Source organism: Benincasa hispida, chromosome 1 (assembly GCF_027475165.1).
Source record: "Benincasa hispida cultivar pf3 chromosome 1, pf3_genome.v1.1, whole genome shotgun sequence".
Taxonomy (NCBI): domain Eukaryota; kingdom Viridiplantae; phylum Streptophyta; class Magnoliopsida; order Cucurbitales; family Cucurbitaceae; genus Benincasa; species Benincasa hispida.
This window is the reverse complement of record NC_143478.1, coordinates 38396755-38412005: the sequence shown is the minus strand read 5'-3', so window position 1 is coordinate 38412005 and position 15251 is coordinate 38396755. Positions and strand designations below refer to the sequence as shown.

General features: G+C 36.2%; 2 protein-coding genes across 2 annotated transcripts; one reads left to right on the top strand and one right to left on the bottom strand.

Moving 5' to 3' along the window:
* The first annotated feature begins 2034 nt into the window (after positions 1-2034).
* LOC150038427 (Protein kinase superfamily protein) lies at positions 2035-7729 on the top strand. Its single transcript, XM_090317308.1, has 9 exons — positions 2035-3116; positions 3584-4135; positions 4939-5226; positions 5364-5622; positions 5712-5764; positions 6184-6251; positions 6385-6474; positions 6673-6757; positions 6844-7729. The coding sequence occupies exons 1-9, from the start codon at positions 3032-3034 to the stop codon at positions 7401-7403; spliced, it is 2040 nt and encodes a 679-aa protein (XP_090173434.1). The 5' UTR covers positions 2035-3031; the 3' UTR covers positions 7404-7729.
* Positions 7730-8214: 485 nt separating this feature from the next.
* On the bottom strand, positions 8215-15147 carry FUT11 (fucosyltransferase 11). Its single transcript, XM_090317306.1, has 7 exons — positions 14755-15147; positions 13551-13711; positions 11737-11981; positions 9843-9947; positions 9430-9586; positions 9109-9336; positions 8215-8628 (listed from the first exon to the last, which is right to left on the bottom strand). Exons 1-7 carry the CDS (start codon positions 15145-15147, stop codon positions 8373-8375), a joined length of 1545 nt encoding a protein of 514 aa, XP_090173432.1. The 3' UTR covers positions 8215-8372.
* Positions 15148-15251: the final 104 nt, after the last annotated feature.

The following is a 15251-nucleotide window of genomic DNA, read 5'->3' as shown; positions in this document are numbered from 1 at the left end:
GAAACCAATCCAAATTTTTAAGAATGTAACCCGAATACAACCCAACCTGAAGAAAATATAAAAAATTCAATTCAACCCAATCCGAAAATAAAACTAACCCAACCCAACCCAACCATTACAATTTAGGTTGGATAGTTCGGGTTGTTCGGGCGATTGGGTCATTTGAACATCCCTACTTATCAATTGGGCATGCTTCATGCATAATCTGGTCTGAGAGATCATTTGAGGATCGGAATATGGCTTAAGGAAGACGTTCGGCTTTAGCCAAGGCTGATGTTGACCTAGCCAAACATGAAACTAGACACGCCCCTTAGTCCGATAGGCAATATAATTAACTTGAAGTGACTTCATAACCATGGAAACAACTTAGGTCAACTTCCTCTATAAATATGTGAGCACTGGTGTGCATATTTCTTCTTTTGTAGGCACTTCTTCTCCTCTTCAAATAAATTTATGGTTGGTGTCATGTGAAAGTAAGATGTATTTTCCCAGTCCAAAATTTAATATCCAAAATTATTATTAAAAAAAAACTAACATTGTCATTTCTTTAAGAGTATTTTTATCATTTGTAAAGTTGCACTCTCCATCTTTCATAAAAAATTTCAAAATTAACTTTTGACTAGATAACCGTTAGAATATTAGATGAAAATTTTAGACTTATAATACATTGTTGGTGATTCGAAACATAAATTAGGACTACCACATTCATTTCAAGTCATAATTTTCATAAAAAAGTCTAAAAGATATGTTTTAATGGTAGCTTTAAAACATCTATGGAACATGTTTTAAAGAAAGGACCATGCTAAGGATTTTTTTTTAAGCAATTTAACATTTTCTTTCTATGAGCCTTTTTCTATCTCAATTGAGTCTATGTGAGAAAAGGGGGATTTTTTAGTTTCATGGTCCTTTCGACCCTGCTTTACTATGTATAATTCACACATACACACGTAGAGAAGGCAGTCTTTTTTCTCATAGACTTATAATATAATGTTTCTTAAGGAGATTGAGATAATGGATCTTTAAATTTTGGGCTTCTTGCATATTTGATAAAATAAATTTAAAAAATTATATCTATAGTCCAGATTTATTACTTTTGAAAAAATAGCAAAAAAAAAAAGTTCAATTCATGTGATACACTTATACATATGATATATATGATACACTTGATACACTACTAGTATACGTCTGATACACTTGATACACTACTAGTATATGTCTGATACACTTGTTACACTATTGATACACACTTAATACAGTTGATGTACTATTGATACACGGTTAAAAATAACCAGTTATTTAAGTGTTTAAAAAAAAAATCATAAAAATGATTTTAAAAACACTTTTTCTCTAGTTATTCAAAACATGACCAAATTGTCAAAATGAGTAATACTAAATTGAGTGTAGTTTTAGATTGAATCTTGTTGGCCTATTGTACCTTTGTACTTAAAAATGAAAAAAACAACATCATTTAAAAATGAAAAAACTACAAAAAGAATAAAAAATATAGCAAATTTAAAATTTAAAGTGAGTAATAACTCATATTGCTACAAATAAAAAAAAATACAAAAAAGTATACATATCAAAGGAAAAATATATATAACTAATATATTAAATGTGGTATAGTTGGATATACAGAAAAAGTGAATATATTAAAAGGGTAAAATTGGAATAAGGAATAAATAAAAAAAATTAATTTAAAAATTTAAGTATATCTATAATTTTTCCTATGGTGAAAGCTCGCTTCTAATTGTACCTTCTGTATTTGCCCACCATTACAAATTTCCTTGTTTCTGTGGGTCGTTTTTATTCTTTCTTTTGAAAAAGTGGTATTTTTCTCTCTGATATAGAATTATAACTATAATGCTGGAGAGAGAGAGGAGAATAAAATAGGATTTTTCTGATATGGGTCTTTTTCTCTCTGGTATAGTATAATACTACAGAGAGCAAGAGACAGAGATAGGAAGAAAGAGGGAGTTTTGATTATCTCTCTCTCTCGGGTCCTTTTAATAATTACAAATTACAGAGAGAGGTGGGGCTTGGGAGAGAGAAGAGGAAAGGGATATGTATAGTTTGGTCTTTTTCTCTCTGTTTTATATTATTATCAAACTGTTTTTGACCCATTTGTCTGTGCTACCGTCTGTTTATCAATCATGTTTTGAGTTTTAACTTCAAAATGAAGTTATTAATGAATAATTTGGTATCATTTTCAGTAATGATGGACTTGATTATGGAAAAAAACCTTTGAGTGTAAAAGTTGGTTTTTTTTATGAGAATCTTCAGCTAAGATACAAGAATTTCATGTTTTCCTTAGGATAATGTGTACTCTGCTTTGTAAAATTGCCATTTCCTTTTGTTTTGGCATCATCCCAAATCTGGATTTTAAACTGCAGTTGCAGACCATTAATGGCGATTATTAAAGCCATTATGAAGTATAAAGTTACAATAATTGAACATGAAAGCAAATAATGTCTGTATTTCTGTTTAGAATGTCATAAATTAATGAGAAATAATAAGTCGTATTGTGTCAACAACTTCAAATTTTTTTTTTTTCTAATAAATGCACTGTGAAGATTGTTTGGTTAGCGATTTTTTACGTCATTTGTTCATAGAAGTGGGATTTCTTGAAGCAAAAACCCACAAGTTGCAATGTGTGCAACAAAGAAACAATGATGAATTTGATTCTCTAGTCTGTCTTCTTTAGGCAACTTTGCTTCTGTAATCTTCTTCTTCCAACACTCAAATTTTAAATTTCCTTTTATTTTTACCCTTTTTATAATTGTCAGTGGCACTGCCATGGGTTTTTGGGTCCTACTGTATTCCATGGGAGATGTAACCAAAAATCGTATAGCAAATTGTGAGGAACAGATTTGAAACACTCTCTCTCACGCGCTTGAACCATTGATTAGTTTCTCACTTTCCCTTTTTGATGCTTCTTAAAATGTGCTAAAACGGCCGCCGCTCCTTCGCGCCACCGGCTTCTTTGCTAGCTCTGGCGGCGAAAACTTTTAAAGGGTCTCTGTCTGTCTTGATCATGGCCGCCGCCGCACTGAGCAGAGCTTTGTTTCTAATGGGGTTTCTTCTATTTCTTCAACTGCAGCTTCCTGAAACAATGGCGGGTTAGTCTCTTTATCCCATTTGCTTGAATATTCAGACGCAACTCATCTCTGTATCTCTTCCTTTTTCACTGTGATTTGTTTTCTGGAGTCGATTTCTCTGATCTAGTGACAGTTCTTTTGAGAAAAAATGGTGTTCGTTGAAATGGGTTTTTAGTTCCTTTGAGAACAGAGTGAATAGCGATGGAAAAAGGTCAGTGGAATGATTCAGAGTTAAATGGTTCCTTGTTTTCGAAGAAGGTCAGTTTGAAATGTGAATCTGAATGACTTCTGGGATTTTTGTTTACCCTCTATTTGTTGGAGCTTTGAGGTTGCTTTCTTGGGCCTAGGTCTTGTTTGGCTGAGCTTGGTTTTGGTTCTTTTGTTGTTTTTGGATTAAGATGAAAAATGTTTCAGGTTGATTTTGCAGAAGTAAACATTATATTCAAATGGTTAGCTTTTAATTTCTTCTTGTTCTAAAAATTTCACAGATTGTCCCTTGGACTTGAGTGGATCAAACTTTACTTTAGTTGCCTCTATTTGCTCTAACCCCAATGAAAGAGGGAAATGTTGCCGCTATATCAATGCATTTGTTGCAGTTTCTGTTGCTCAGCTTGCAAATGCAACAGGTGAATTGGGAGTTTCTTCAAACTTATCTAGCATTTGCCTGCAATTTATATTTCAAACCATGGGACTCTATGGGGTTCCTAGAAATGCCACTGTTTTCTGTGGGGTTGGAACAAAAATTCCAGTGAACTATGCGTGTAGAGGCCGGGAAACCATCACACAGATGCTGGAATCTCCAAAGTTTACAGATGTCAGCGAAAATTGCAAGTTGCCACTCTCAGAGGAGAGTACTTGTAGGAAGTGTATTAATGCTGGGATTTTATATCTCCGCAATCTGATTGGAAGAGAAGATAATATAACGTTAAATACTTGTCGCGACGCTACGTTTGTTGCACTTGCTAGCCAACTTGATCCTGCTTCAGTTATTGATCTTGCATCCTGCTTCTTTGGAATTCAAGGCCTTAACAAGCCTCCAGGTACGACTATATAAGCAAGCAAATGTGAAATTTGTTTAGTTTCTCTTTGTAAGAGCCATACAGGCTTGGTTCTTTCCTTGCAAAGCTTGCTGTTCCCCTTTTCTGTTTATTACTGCATACACTTTAAGTTCAATAGCTATATCAGTTGCATAATGTATGATGTTCTGTGCCATCTGGCCCCTAGTTCTGCAGTATGTTGTTAACATTGTGTGAGATTACTAGTAAGGGATATTTTGGAGAATATTAGTAGGATACTAGTAAGAGCATAGTGGTAATTAGTTAGTGGTGCATTAGTTATAAATAAGGAAGTTGGGCATCTACGGTGGCGGGATCATTTTGGCATGTCAGTCCTTTGTGGATTAGTGATGGAATAGACATAGCCTCCTCGAAAGGCTATTGATATTGTAATTTTTTCATTGCTATTGCAAAATACAATTATCTTTGATGTTTTCATATATTTTGCGTTTGGGTAACTAACGCATCGTTACACAGGTACGATTATATGTCAGTTGTAAAGTTTTTTAAGATCGTACTTTTAGCAACCTATGAAGGGTGGTATTTGCTTACACAAATAGACTAGACTAACTCTAGTTTTAAACCTAGATCTCCTTTTCTGATAAAAGAGGATATTGGGTGAGTGAATGGTGCACACAGAAGGGGACACTATTTTTCTGCTCATGATTTGTTTGGTCAGATACAAGTTTCCTTAATCCTGGGTGCTGATTTAATTTTCCCCACAAATTCCTCTTCTCCAACATATAGTATAGTATAAAGTGTGATTTTATTTTTCATGCTGTTTTCAGCCCCACCCCCATCTTTGGCTACACCAGATATTTCCCCAAGTCCATCAGCTGCTGAAAGTCCGGGGCCACTGACGCTAGGTGTTGCTGGTGATAAAAGTCAACATCATTCCTACCATCTAACATTAGTAGCGGGTATTGGCATTGCGGTGACTGTCGCTTCTGTATTGATGCTGGTTGTCTTGATTGTGCTGATTCGAAGGAAAAGCCGAGAGCTAAAGGATTCTGATAAGATGGATGCCAACTCTTCAAAATCCTTCCCCTCTCGTCCCATCAAAAAGTATCAGGAAGGTTGGGTGAATTATCTGTACTCCTGTCGGCTTTCGAGTTCTTTGCTTAGCATTAGGAACATACATGTTCAAGCAATCTTTCAGCTGTCTCTTTCTTTTGTGTTTTATGCCCTCTGTTGCCATTGACATCTCGTGCAGGACCTTCAATGTTTAAAAAATTCAGCTATAAGGAGATCAAGAAAGCAACAGATAGTTTTAGTACAACAATTGGTCAAGGAGGATACGGAACTGTTTATAAAGCTCAATTCAGTGATGACTTAGTGGTAGCTGTGAAGAGGATGAACAAAGTCTCCGAGCAGGGGGACGATGAATTTGGCAGAGAAATAGAGCTGCTTGCGAGATTACATCACCGGCATCTTGTTGCTTTAAGGGGCTTTTGTGTTGAAAAGCATGAACGGTAGTTCACTTAATGTTATACTTTTGTGGAAGCATTTAACATCTTGTGACAACAACATGAAATGCTACAATTTTTTTTTACCTCGGCAGGTTTCTTGTGTACGAGTATATGGCTAATGGAAGCTTGAAGGATCATCTTCATGGTATGTCAGTTTCTTTAACAGACTCGATTGTTCTTTCTTTTTTTCCCCTTTGTACTTCTCAAAATAGAAATGATGTTTCATTCTAAAGTATTTTAAACAAGATTAACTGAAATGCAGTTTCTGGAAACTATTGACGAAAACAATCTTCAGGCGATCTTTCAGCAAATTTTTGGTTTCGAGCCTATTGTTACTTATAGGCTCCCTGGTCACATCCTCATTCTAGCCATTCTTTCTTCCATATGGTTGGAAAGGAACGGAATAAATTTAAAATATTTAAAACCCCTTTCAGATAGACTTTGGGATAATATGATTTTTGTAGCACTTTATGCTTTGTCAAGTGTTTAGTCAAATGAATGAGCTTCTTTTTATTATCCTCCCTTGGATTATGTATAAATGAATGCATTCTCACGCTCGTGCAGCTCCTGGCAGGACCCCTTTAAGTTGGCGGACAAGAATCCAAATTGCCATTGATGTCGCCAATGCTTTGGTAGCTTGCTGATATTCCTATTCTCATCAAGAGCTAATGAACTAATAGCTCAACCATCTTCAAAAGCTGTTTTCAGCAACTCTTTTATTGAAGGAAAATCCATTTACCATTCACTTGTACTTCTCCTCTGCAGGAGTATCTTCACTATTATTGTGATCCCCCACTGTGCCATAGAGACATTAAGTCCAGCAACATTTTACTGGATGAGAACTTTGTTGCTAAGGTGACTGAGCAAATTCATCTACAATGACAAATATTGCTCTTTTCTTTTGTTATGTACCGACAACATGGTTGCGGTACCATATTACAAATTTTTATTAGGAATACATACATACGTTTACAACTGAACCGAAGATTTATTCTCGTTACAATCTGCAAATCCAAATGCTTCAACTTATTATAATTCTATCTTATCTTCCAGGTTGCCGATTTTGGCCTTGCACATGCTTCAAAGGGCGGTTCTGTTTTCTTTGAACCTGTAAATACCGATATCCGGGGAACACCAGGTTTGGAAGACAAGGAATTGTTCAACTCGTGTACGGATATTACCATCTCATAAGCTAATAATATCTCAATGCTAATTAATTTTCAGGTTATATGGATCCTGAGTACGTTATCACACAAGAACTTACTGAGAAAAGTGATATATACAGTTATGGCGTGCTACTTCTGGAAATAGTTACTGGCAGACGTGCAATACAAGACGGGAAGAATTTGGTCGAATGGTCCCTGGGGTACATGATTTCAGATTCAAGGATATCTGAACTAGTAGATCCAAGTATCAAGAGTTCTTTTAACTTGGACCAACTTCACACAGTCGTGTCAATAGTGAGATGGTGCACTGAGGGAGAAGGCAGGGCGAGGCCATCGATTAAACAGGTGCTTCGAATATTGTACGAGAGTTCGGACCCGATGCATCAAGGGCTTGTAGAGGCTGTGGATGATGAAGAATATGGAGGCATTGAAGGGAGACAGAGCATGAGCAAGAGAAAAATGCATAAAAGTGATGTGATTTTCCACAGTGGAGATGGAAGGTATCTTGCTTCTTCATCAAGCACATCTAGGTCATATTGTAGTAGAAGCTTTTTACTTGAAACTGGTTCACCACAGTCTCCTCCCAATATTTTGTCTGTCCCAGACCAATTGTTTTAGACTTCAGCACTGTATGAGGCATGTTTGACAGTGAAAAAGTATTGGTTTTGTAAGCATGCTTGGTTTTCATTCTTTCCATGGCTACACCTAGAAAAAAGTTGTAAAGAGAGATCGAAACATATTTCACTGCCACGTTTTTGGTTAATGCCAAACCAAAATTCTTAAAAGGATTGAAATATGTTAAGCCATCGTGTATTTTCTTTTATTCTATTGTGTACTGTCATTCTTACTGATAGAGGATGTCAGTGAAAATTGTTGTTAGATACCGAATTCAAACTATGTCAATATTGGAGATATAATGATATAAAATTTTTAGATGGTCGTCATTTACTTCTCTACATGACACTGCAATTAGTATTTAAATTTAGTTAAACCATGATTCAGGAAATGACGATTAACGTGTCTAATAAATCTCTTCTATAAGTGTATTCAACTATCATTTAACCTCCCTTTCATCTATTCTATAAAAAGCAAAATCAACTATCAATGATAAAATCTATTTTATTGTATTCAACTATCATAAGCCTCCCTTTCATCTATTCTATAACTATTCCATAAAGCAAAATCATTCTATATTGATCTACCAAATTTAGTCCCATCATCGTTCAGTATAAATTAAATACAATCACAACTCAAAATATAGAAATAATTTTTTAAAAACTTTGAGAACTAAATAAACCACCATCAAAATTAAGAAATTAAATTCGTAATCTTGCACTTCCATTTGGCATCTGATAAGACCTGAAAGGAAAGAAACAACTCTACAAAAAGAGGAAAGTTATTTTTTTTTTTTTAAAAAAAAGAAATTATCTTGAACCCCAAACAAAATTTAGTATAATATTCTTCTGTGAAAAGATCATATAACGATGAACTTCCTCTCTAAACTAAAGTGCGTGTTGGCCATTATCTCATTTACAAAGGGTTTTTGTAGCCTAATCGAGTCAAACAAGAAATGAAACAACCTTCAAACTACACAAAAATGGCTTCAAATTTGGCACAAGGGTTATCTTCCACGTATCTTCTGAGTTCAGAGTCCCCTTTAAATCTGAAGGTATATAGAGCTTGCCTTTGCGTCAACCCAACTGGGTATATTTTGTACAACCTTAATCCATCTCCTCCTTTTAAGCTTTTAGGCCTCTCCTGCTTCCATATTGGTTCGTGCTTCAGAGAATTGAACTTCGAAATCACTGCTGACGCCAGACCTTCAAGCGTCAGATTACTGGACCTGCAAACTAAGGTCTTACACATTCTATTCTGAGAACTGAAGGGGGCAGAAGACCACTCGGACTGGTTAAGTTCGTATAATTTAGAGTTAAAAATTCGAACCTACATTTGAAAGGCAGTTTACTTAGGAAAACCTTTCTATAACCAATTATTTTCTACCCTTCAAACATAGATTAAACAATATCTAAGTTGCCGAAACGAGCATAGCTTAACTGACATATGAGTGTCTTAGTAACTACGAGGACTGTGGTTCAAATTTCCCAACTCCCAATTATACTAAAAAAAAACAAAACCTAAGTTTTAGATCCCATATTTCATACCTATGGAACAAATTCTTTGCAGATAAGGTCTCACCACACTTCATAGTTTTAAGGGTTTGTTTGGAATGACTTTCTAGAATAATCATTCCAAACAACATTTCCGGAAGAAGAAATAGACAAGTCACGTGATCCAGTAATCTTGAAAAGAGTATATGGATTACCTCAAGAAAATGGACTCTGAATCAAACCTTCCTCTTTCTCTCACATACAAGTGATAAACAGTCTCAGAACCTCTGGTGCATTTACAAGGTCGATTTTTGAATGCTAGACCCTTTTCTTCGGTCTCGTGAATACCTGTTGCCACATGAATACAAAGGCGACATGACGAATGAACTGCTGCCATATCCAATAGTGCCTTGAAAGAATCAGATGGACCCTCATATTTCCACCTAGAATGGGAAAGACCAAATGCACATAGTTGAGAAGGAACATCAGAAATAGACCTGAAATATCTCATTTCTCTAGATGGATTTAAATTTCACCTCAGAGAGTTGTTGAATGCCTCAGGATTTGCTGCAAGGTATTTCATAGAGTTGGCAACTGACTCAACATCTGAAAGTTCCCTGATATGCAAAAGTGAAGCAGGTGAAGGAGCAAACTCTTGAATGTTTGGAGCTCCAATAACCACTGGAACAGCTCCTACAATAACGACAAGAAAAAGAGAAAGGCCACAACTTTCAAAGACAAGGACTGGATTTTAGAACGATAAGTGGAATAATTCCTTACCCAGTACCCGTAAGATAACTTGAAACATAAAATTTGAAAACATGAGCGATTCAAGTAACATGCAAGTATGTAAAAGAGATATGATCACGTAAGACCTAATCATTGAATGAAGCATATGAGGGTAAAAAGGATATATCCAGGAGTCAGTGAAGAGATCCAAATTCCTTACCAGCAACTAGAGACTGGAAAAATTTTTCAGTCACATAATCTTCCTCGTTGGAATTCTCAAAAGCCAAGCTGAACTTGTAGCGCTTCAGAGTCTCCAATTTGTTCACTGCAAAGAGCAAAATAGAAATGTGTATTACAAAACTTTTCACTACGATAAAACTGGTAAAAGTCTAAATCTCTGATCCCTGCAAGTTTATTAGCATATCTACCCAGAAATTCTTTCAATTTATGAGATGACCAGAATATCATAATGTATATTATATTCTCTAAGGGCATACATTTCACAACAAAATGAGCCAAATAACCCACCAAGTATGAAAGCCATGTGTGAATCAAGCGATGAATTTCTTGGCCATTTGGTTTTATTTTATTTTTTAACCAAGAAACAAATAAAGGATTCTTGTTCACTGCAAGTAACAATTTGTTCACTGCAAAGAGCAAAATAGAAATGTGTATTACAAAACTTTTCACTACGATAAAACTGGTAAAAGTCCAAATCTCTGGTCCCTGTAAGTTTATTAGCATATCTACCCAGCAATTCTTTCAATTTATGAGATGACCAGAATATCATAACGTATATTATATTCCCTAAGGGCATACATTTCACAACAAAATGAGCCAAATAACCCACCAAGTATGAAAGCCATGTGTGAATCAAGCGATGAATTTCTTGGCCATTTGTTTTTAAATTAGTTTTTAAACAACAAACAACTCATTAATGTAATGAAAACAAATAAAAGTTTAAAAGATACAACCTCCCAAAAGGAGAGGAATAAAAGTTTTCTACATTGCTGCTTTGCATCCCATTATAGGCTAATTATTTTGGAGGCTTCTGGCTGGTCATAATCGTTTCCTAATACCATTTTCAATATCCTCGCTTCTGTTTTGGTTGATCATCCTTTTGGCAGTACTAAACAAGTTTTATGGTTGGCTATCGTTCGTGCTGTTTTATGGATGCCTTGGGGTGAAAGAAATGGCCGTGTTTTCAGGGATACTTCCTCCTCTTTTGATTATTTTATAGACAGGGTTCTATCTACCCCTTTCGTTTTTTGTAAAACGAAACACCCTTTTGTTCATTATAGCATGTCATTCCTATTGGAGATCTTTATTGTAATTCACCAATAGGTTTGGAGTCTTACTCCTTTATTTCATCAGTCAATAAAATTGTTTCTTGAATAAAAATAAAAATAAATAATAAATAAAAACTATGAAAACCTTTTGACAAAATCTTTCATCCCAAATATCTCCTGCATCTCACACCAGCCAATTAGGTTTTATCAGATGAGACTTATTCTTTCACTTTCTTTCCCTCCAGCGTTCATATGTTCACTATTTTTATTTATTTATTTTGTATCGCAGTTACTTGATGTAAACAATTTTAGTTTCAATTGAAAAATTATCACGTCTTCCAGTTCTACTAAACATCCATCCTATATGATTCGAGTGTGTCAAAATGTGCACCCTCCACATGTTTCGAGCATATCCAAAATAGAACCAAAATAGAAAATCATCGCAAACCAATAGAGTGCATTCATGTCTCAAACAAATAAGTAGAGTTGCATGCTTCCTAGGTCAAACACATTCAGGATTTAAGAGATAGCATCACTTAGAGGCACACGCTTATCACTAATCAGAAGCACATGACAGCAACAATGACTGATGAGCAAAATCCATCAAATAACACTGGAATCAAATTAGACCCAATAAATTATAAAAAATGTCCTCTTTCTTAGTAATAACAATACGATGAGAACTACTCGTAGAGGAAGAAATTGATAATTATGTGACTTAAAACCAAAAGCAGAGTACAAACAAGGTAATCAAAACCTAGCGATTTAACAGATGAATAAAACATTATATTATCTTTGTGGTCATAGGATAATTTTAAATTGCACCTGTGCTTCCATCACGATTTCTGTGACAAGCACCATAGGAATCTATTGTGACATTCAGCTTTTCAAGAGCCTCAAGAGCTTCCAGGCGGAAGTTACGAGCACCACAATTCGAAATGAAAGCAGCTGCAAGGGCACTCTCACTCTTTGCCTGCACTGGAGCCATGATATCATACTCGGCCCAGGAGAAGTATCCAACAGGTACATCTGACGAGAGACTGGTGGTCATTACTATACTGTAGCCATTCCTAAAAAAGCATCAAAGACTATGTTAGAGTTTCTTTTTTTTATTTTGGTTGTGTGGGGGTGGGGGGTGTAGCATACAATTTCTTGATTAAATGAAATATTACAAAAGGTAAAACCCATACAAAGAGATTATAAAAGAGTTCTCCAATTTGTTACTAGAGAATGTAAGTTGTAGCTATTAAAAGGAGCCAAATTTTTACTCCACATAGCAGTAAAAAAAAAGAAGCTTCTAAAACTTCCAGCGGGGAAATTTCTCTGTTTTGACTGCTTACCACAACTAACCACCACATTCCTATAACATTAAACTTACTATTATGCTATATAACAGCCAGGCCAACCATTACATCAGATTTCCAATTATCTCAACCCACGACATACAGAACATTGAACCCTTCTAGCTCTTTTCTTCCTACATAGGTGATCAGACTAGCAGTTTAGCTATATCAATTCCCTCGCCCAATCTTGACCTTAACCAGGAAGTGAAAGTCAGGGTAGCATTCCATATGTCGTCAGAGGACTCACATGAACTGTTCAATTCTTGGCCATTAAATTAGGACCTTAAGGTTAGATGGTCCATGACTGCCAAATTGTATTGCTATTCTTAATTCAGCCCATTTTTTGATAGTTCTCCATCCATTGAGACATAGAAAACATGCCAATGTTACCCCCTCAAAAATTGACTAAGCTTTGAAAGCTTCCTAGCCAATTAACTCGCTATGTTCTTGATAGATCATATCACAAAAGCCTATAAAATATGCATTCCCACCACACCTCCCTTGCTTCCCTTACACTCTTCTCCTCATGGGCAAACTCTTGCATACCACTAGTTCAGCCCTCCAACTCGGGACTATATAGACTTCTTCCGTTACAGTTCTCTTACAAGTTGAGCTCTCAAACCAACCACTCCATCCCTTCCATGAGTTTCTTGATCTCTCTCCATCATGGATAACTTTTGTATCACACTCTAAAAGGAACTGAATGCCCTCTGCATCCCCTCAAAATTCCAACTCCAACTTATCTCCCATATTACTCAATCTTACTTCCCTCCTGCATTTCCATATTCCACCATACCCAAGTTTTCAAAGGCTTGGACTTCTTTTCACATTTCTCTCTCTAACCAGTCTTCCTCCTTCCCATCTCTCCCTTTGATGAAGACTTCTACCAAGAACCAAGCACCATAACCCAATTGCAAACAACTACCTATAAAAGCTCATGAAACCTCTACAAATCCCCAATTTTCTCGATCCATAACATATGACCCTTCTGGCAGCCTTCCTTTTAAGCCCTTTGTTTCCTGTGTAGGTAAATCAAACTGGCAGCCTTCCTCTACCAGATAAGTTTTTCAGGCATTTCATCAGATTGACTGGGGGGAAAAACAGCAAACCGTGCATGGTTTTTGTAATCATACATGACACTAATGCCCAAATATTTTATTGCCTGGGTGTTAAATAAAAAACTATTCATTAAAAAAAATCCCTAGAAATAAATATAGAGGATGTTTCTTACTAAGAAAGGGGAAGTTTTGTACTCCAAACAGCATAATGGTAATATAAGAGATTGTGCTTACCCACCGTCGGGCCTGGGCAATATTGTTATCTGCATAATATAGAGATGATTCCATGGATCGAATAATTGAAGGCATTCCACCCTGGTAATTTAAACCAAAAGCAGCATCCGGATCCTTACTTGGTCTGGCCTGAAATTCACATCCTACAGCACAGGATTTCCTCCCCTATAGAAAACAAATAACTAAAAGGATTTAGAATTTTTTGCAAAAACGTACAAATTAGGATTTTGGAGCTTTAAGTCCCACAGGAAATAAATCTCAGCATGAATGCAGTAAGATAGTCTCCCTGAATTTATACATGAATTAATGAATTTTAGTATATTAATAGCAGGAAGGAGAAATGCTGTGCATGGTATAGATAAATTTCCCTCCGCTTTTCATGGGGCCATCAAACATCACTTTTTGGGTGATTGAAAATATCTAAGAAAGTCATTTCAAAGTATCCTCATATTTATCCTTGAAAATTCAGTGTTTCTTGATGATCACATATGTTAAAGGAGGATTTGCAGGCATTTTACAAAGGGCTAGAGCCTTTAAGAAGTTGAACCAGAATGGCATCGTTCGCAATGTCTATAGGTATACATTATTAGAAACCAACAATGTTTATGAATGGCATTTCATCCCAAATAAGCGAAATGGCAATGAATTAAGATATAGTTTGCCTGTCCTTGCAACTAACGCGGATGAGAGGGGAGAAGGATATGGAAGGACCTTATTGTTGGATTATTATTCGTTTTGATTTTATTCAGGGCCACAAACTAAAGAAGAATCCAACCTTCAAAGGAAATTTGCCTTTCCCAATCCGAGCCACAACCTCCTTTTAGCACAACTCATAGTCTCACACTTTCAGGTTGAACATTCAAGTTCAATTCCTACCAAACATTTGGGCACGAAACTATCTTGATATCAATATCTGAGCTCCTAATATACAAAACCAATGCATGAACTCTCTCTCCACGCATCCAAAAAATAAAGATGTACATCGAAAATTGAACATGGAAAGGAAAATTTGCATATCAAATGATATCGATAGATGCTACGTTACGTGTAGCATTACATGGATTTCCACGTCGATGCAGTACAAAGTCGTAACAGCACATTAAATAACATAGTGATGCAGTACATCAAAATAAAACGCGAGTATATAGGGCATTTTATTATGCAATGACGAGTGAAACATGATGCAGAAGGCGAATAAAGAAAGAAACCTCATCAGAACCAGACACCAATATCGGCTCCTTTTGGAAGTCCCTAGAATACGTCACAGCATCTTCTTTCTCCAACCACTCCTCACACATCCCCAATTCCGAAATCCGATCGCCGTCAATAAACCGGGAATTCAAATCATCAGCTCCGCCGATCAGTGCACGAGAAGGCGGCGAGCGGTAGAACAAATCAGCCCATGAATCGACCATGGCTACATTTTTAGCCACATCAAGACGACCCAGAAAGATGATCTCTGCTATGACGACGAGAGCGATGAACAGAGGCATCGCATTTGACCATTTTTTCTTAGGCGGTATCGGGGCCCCACTGGACACCGGCAACTCCTCGGCGGTGGCCCATGATCGGGACCCTCTTTGATTCGCGGTAATGCTCATCGTTTCAAAACTCAACTCAAATCAAATCTCCTTAATTTGATTTCTAATTCCCAAGAAATTTGTAATCCAGGGAGTTTCGGAAGAGAGAGAGAGGGAGATTTTGA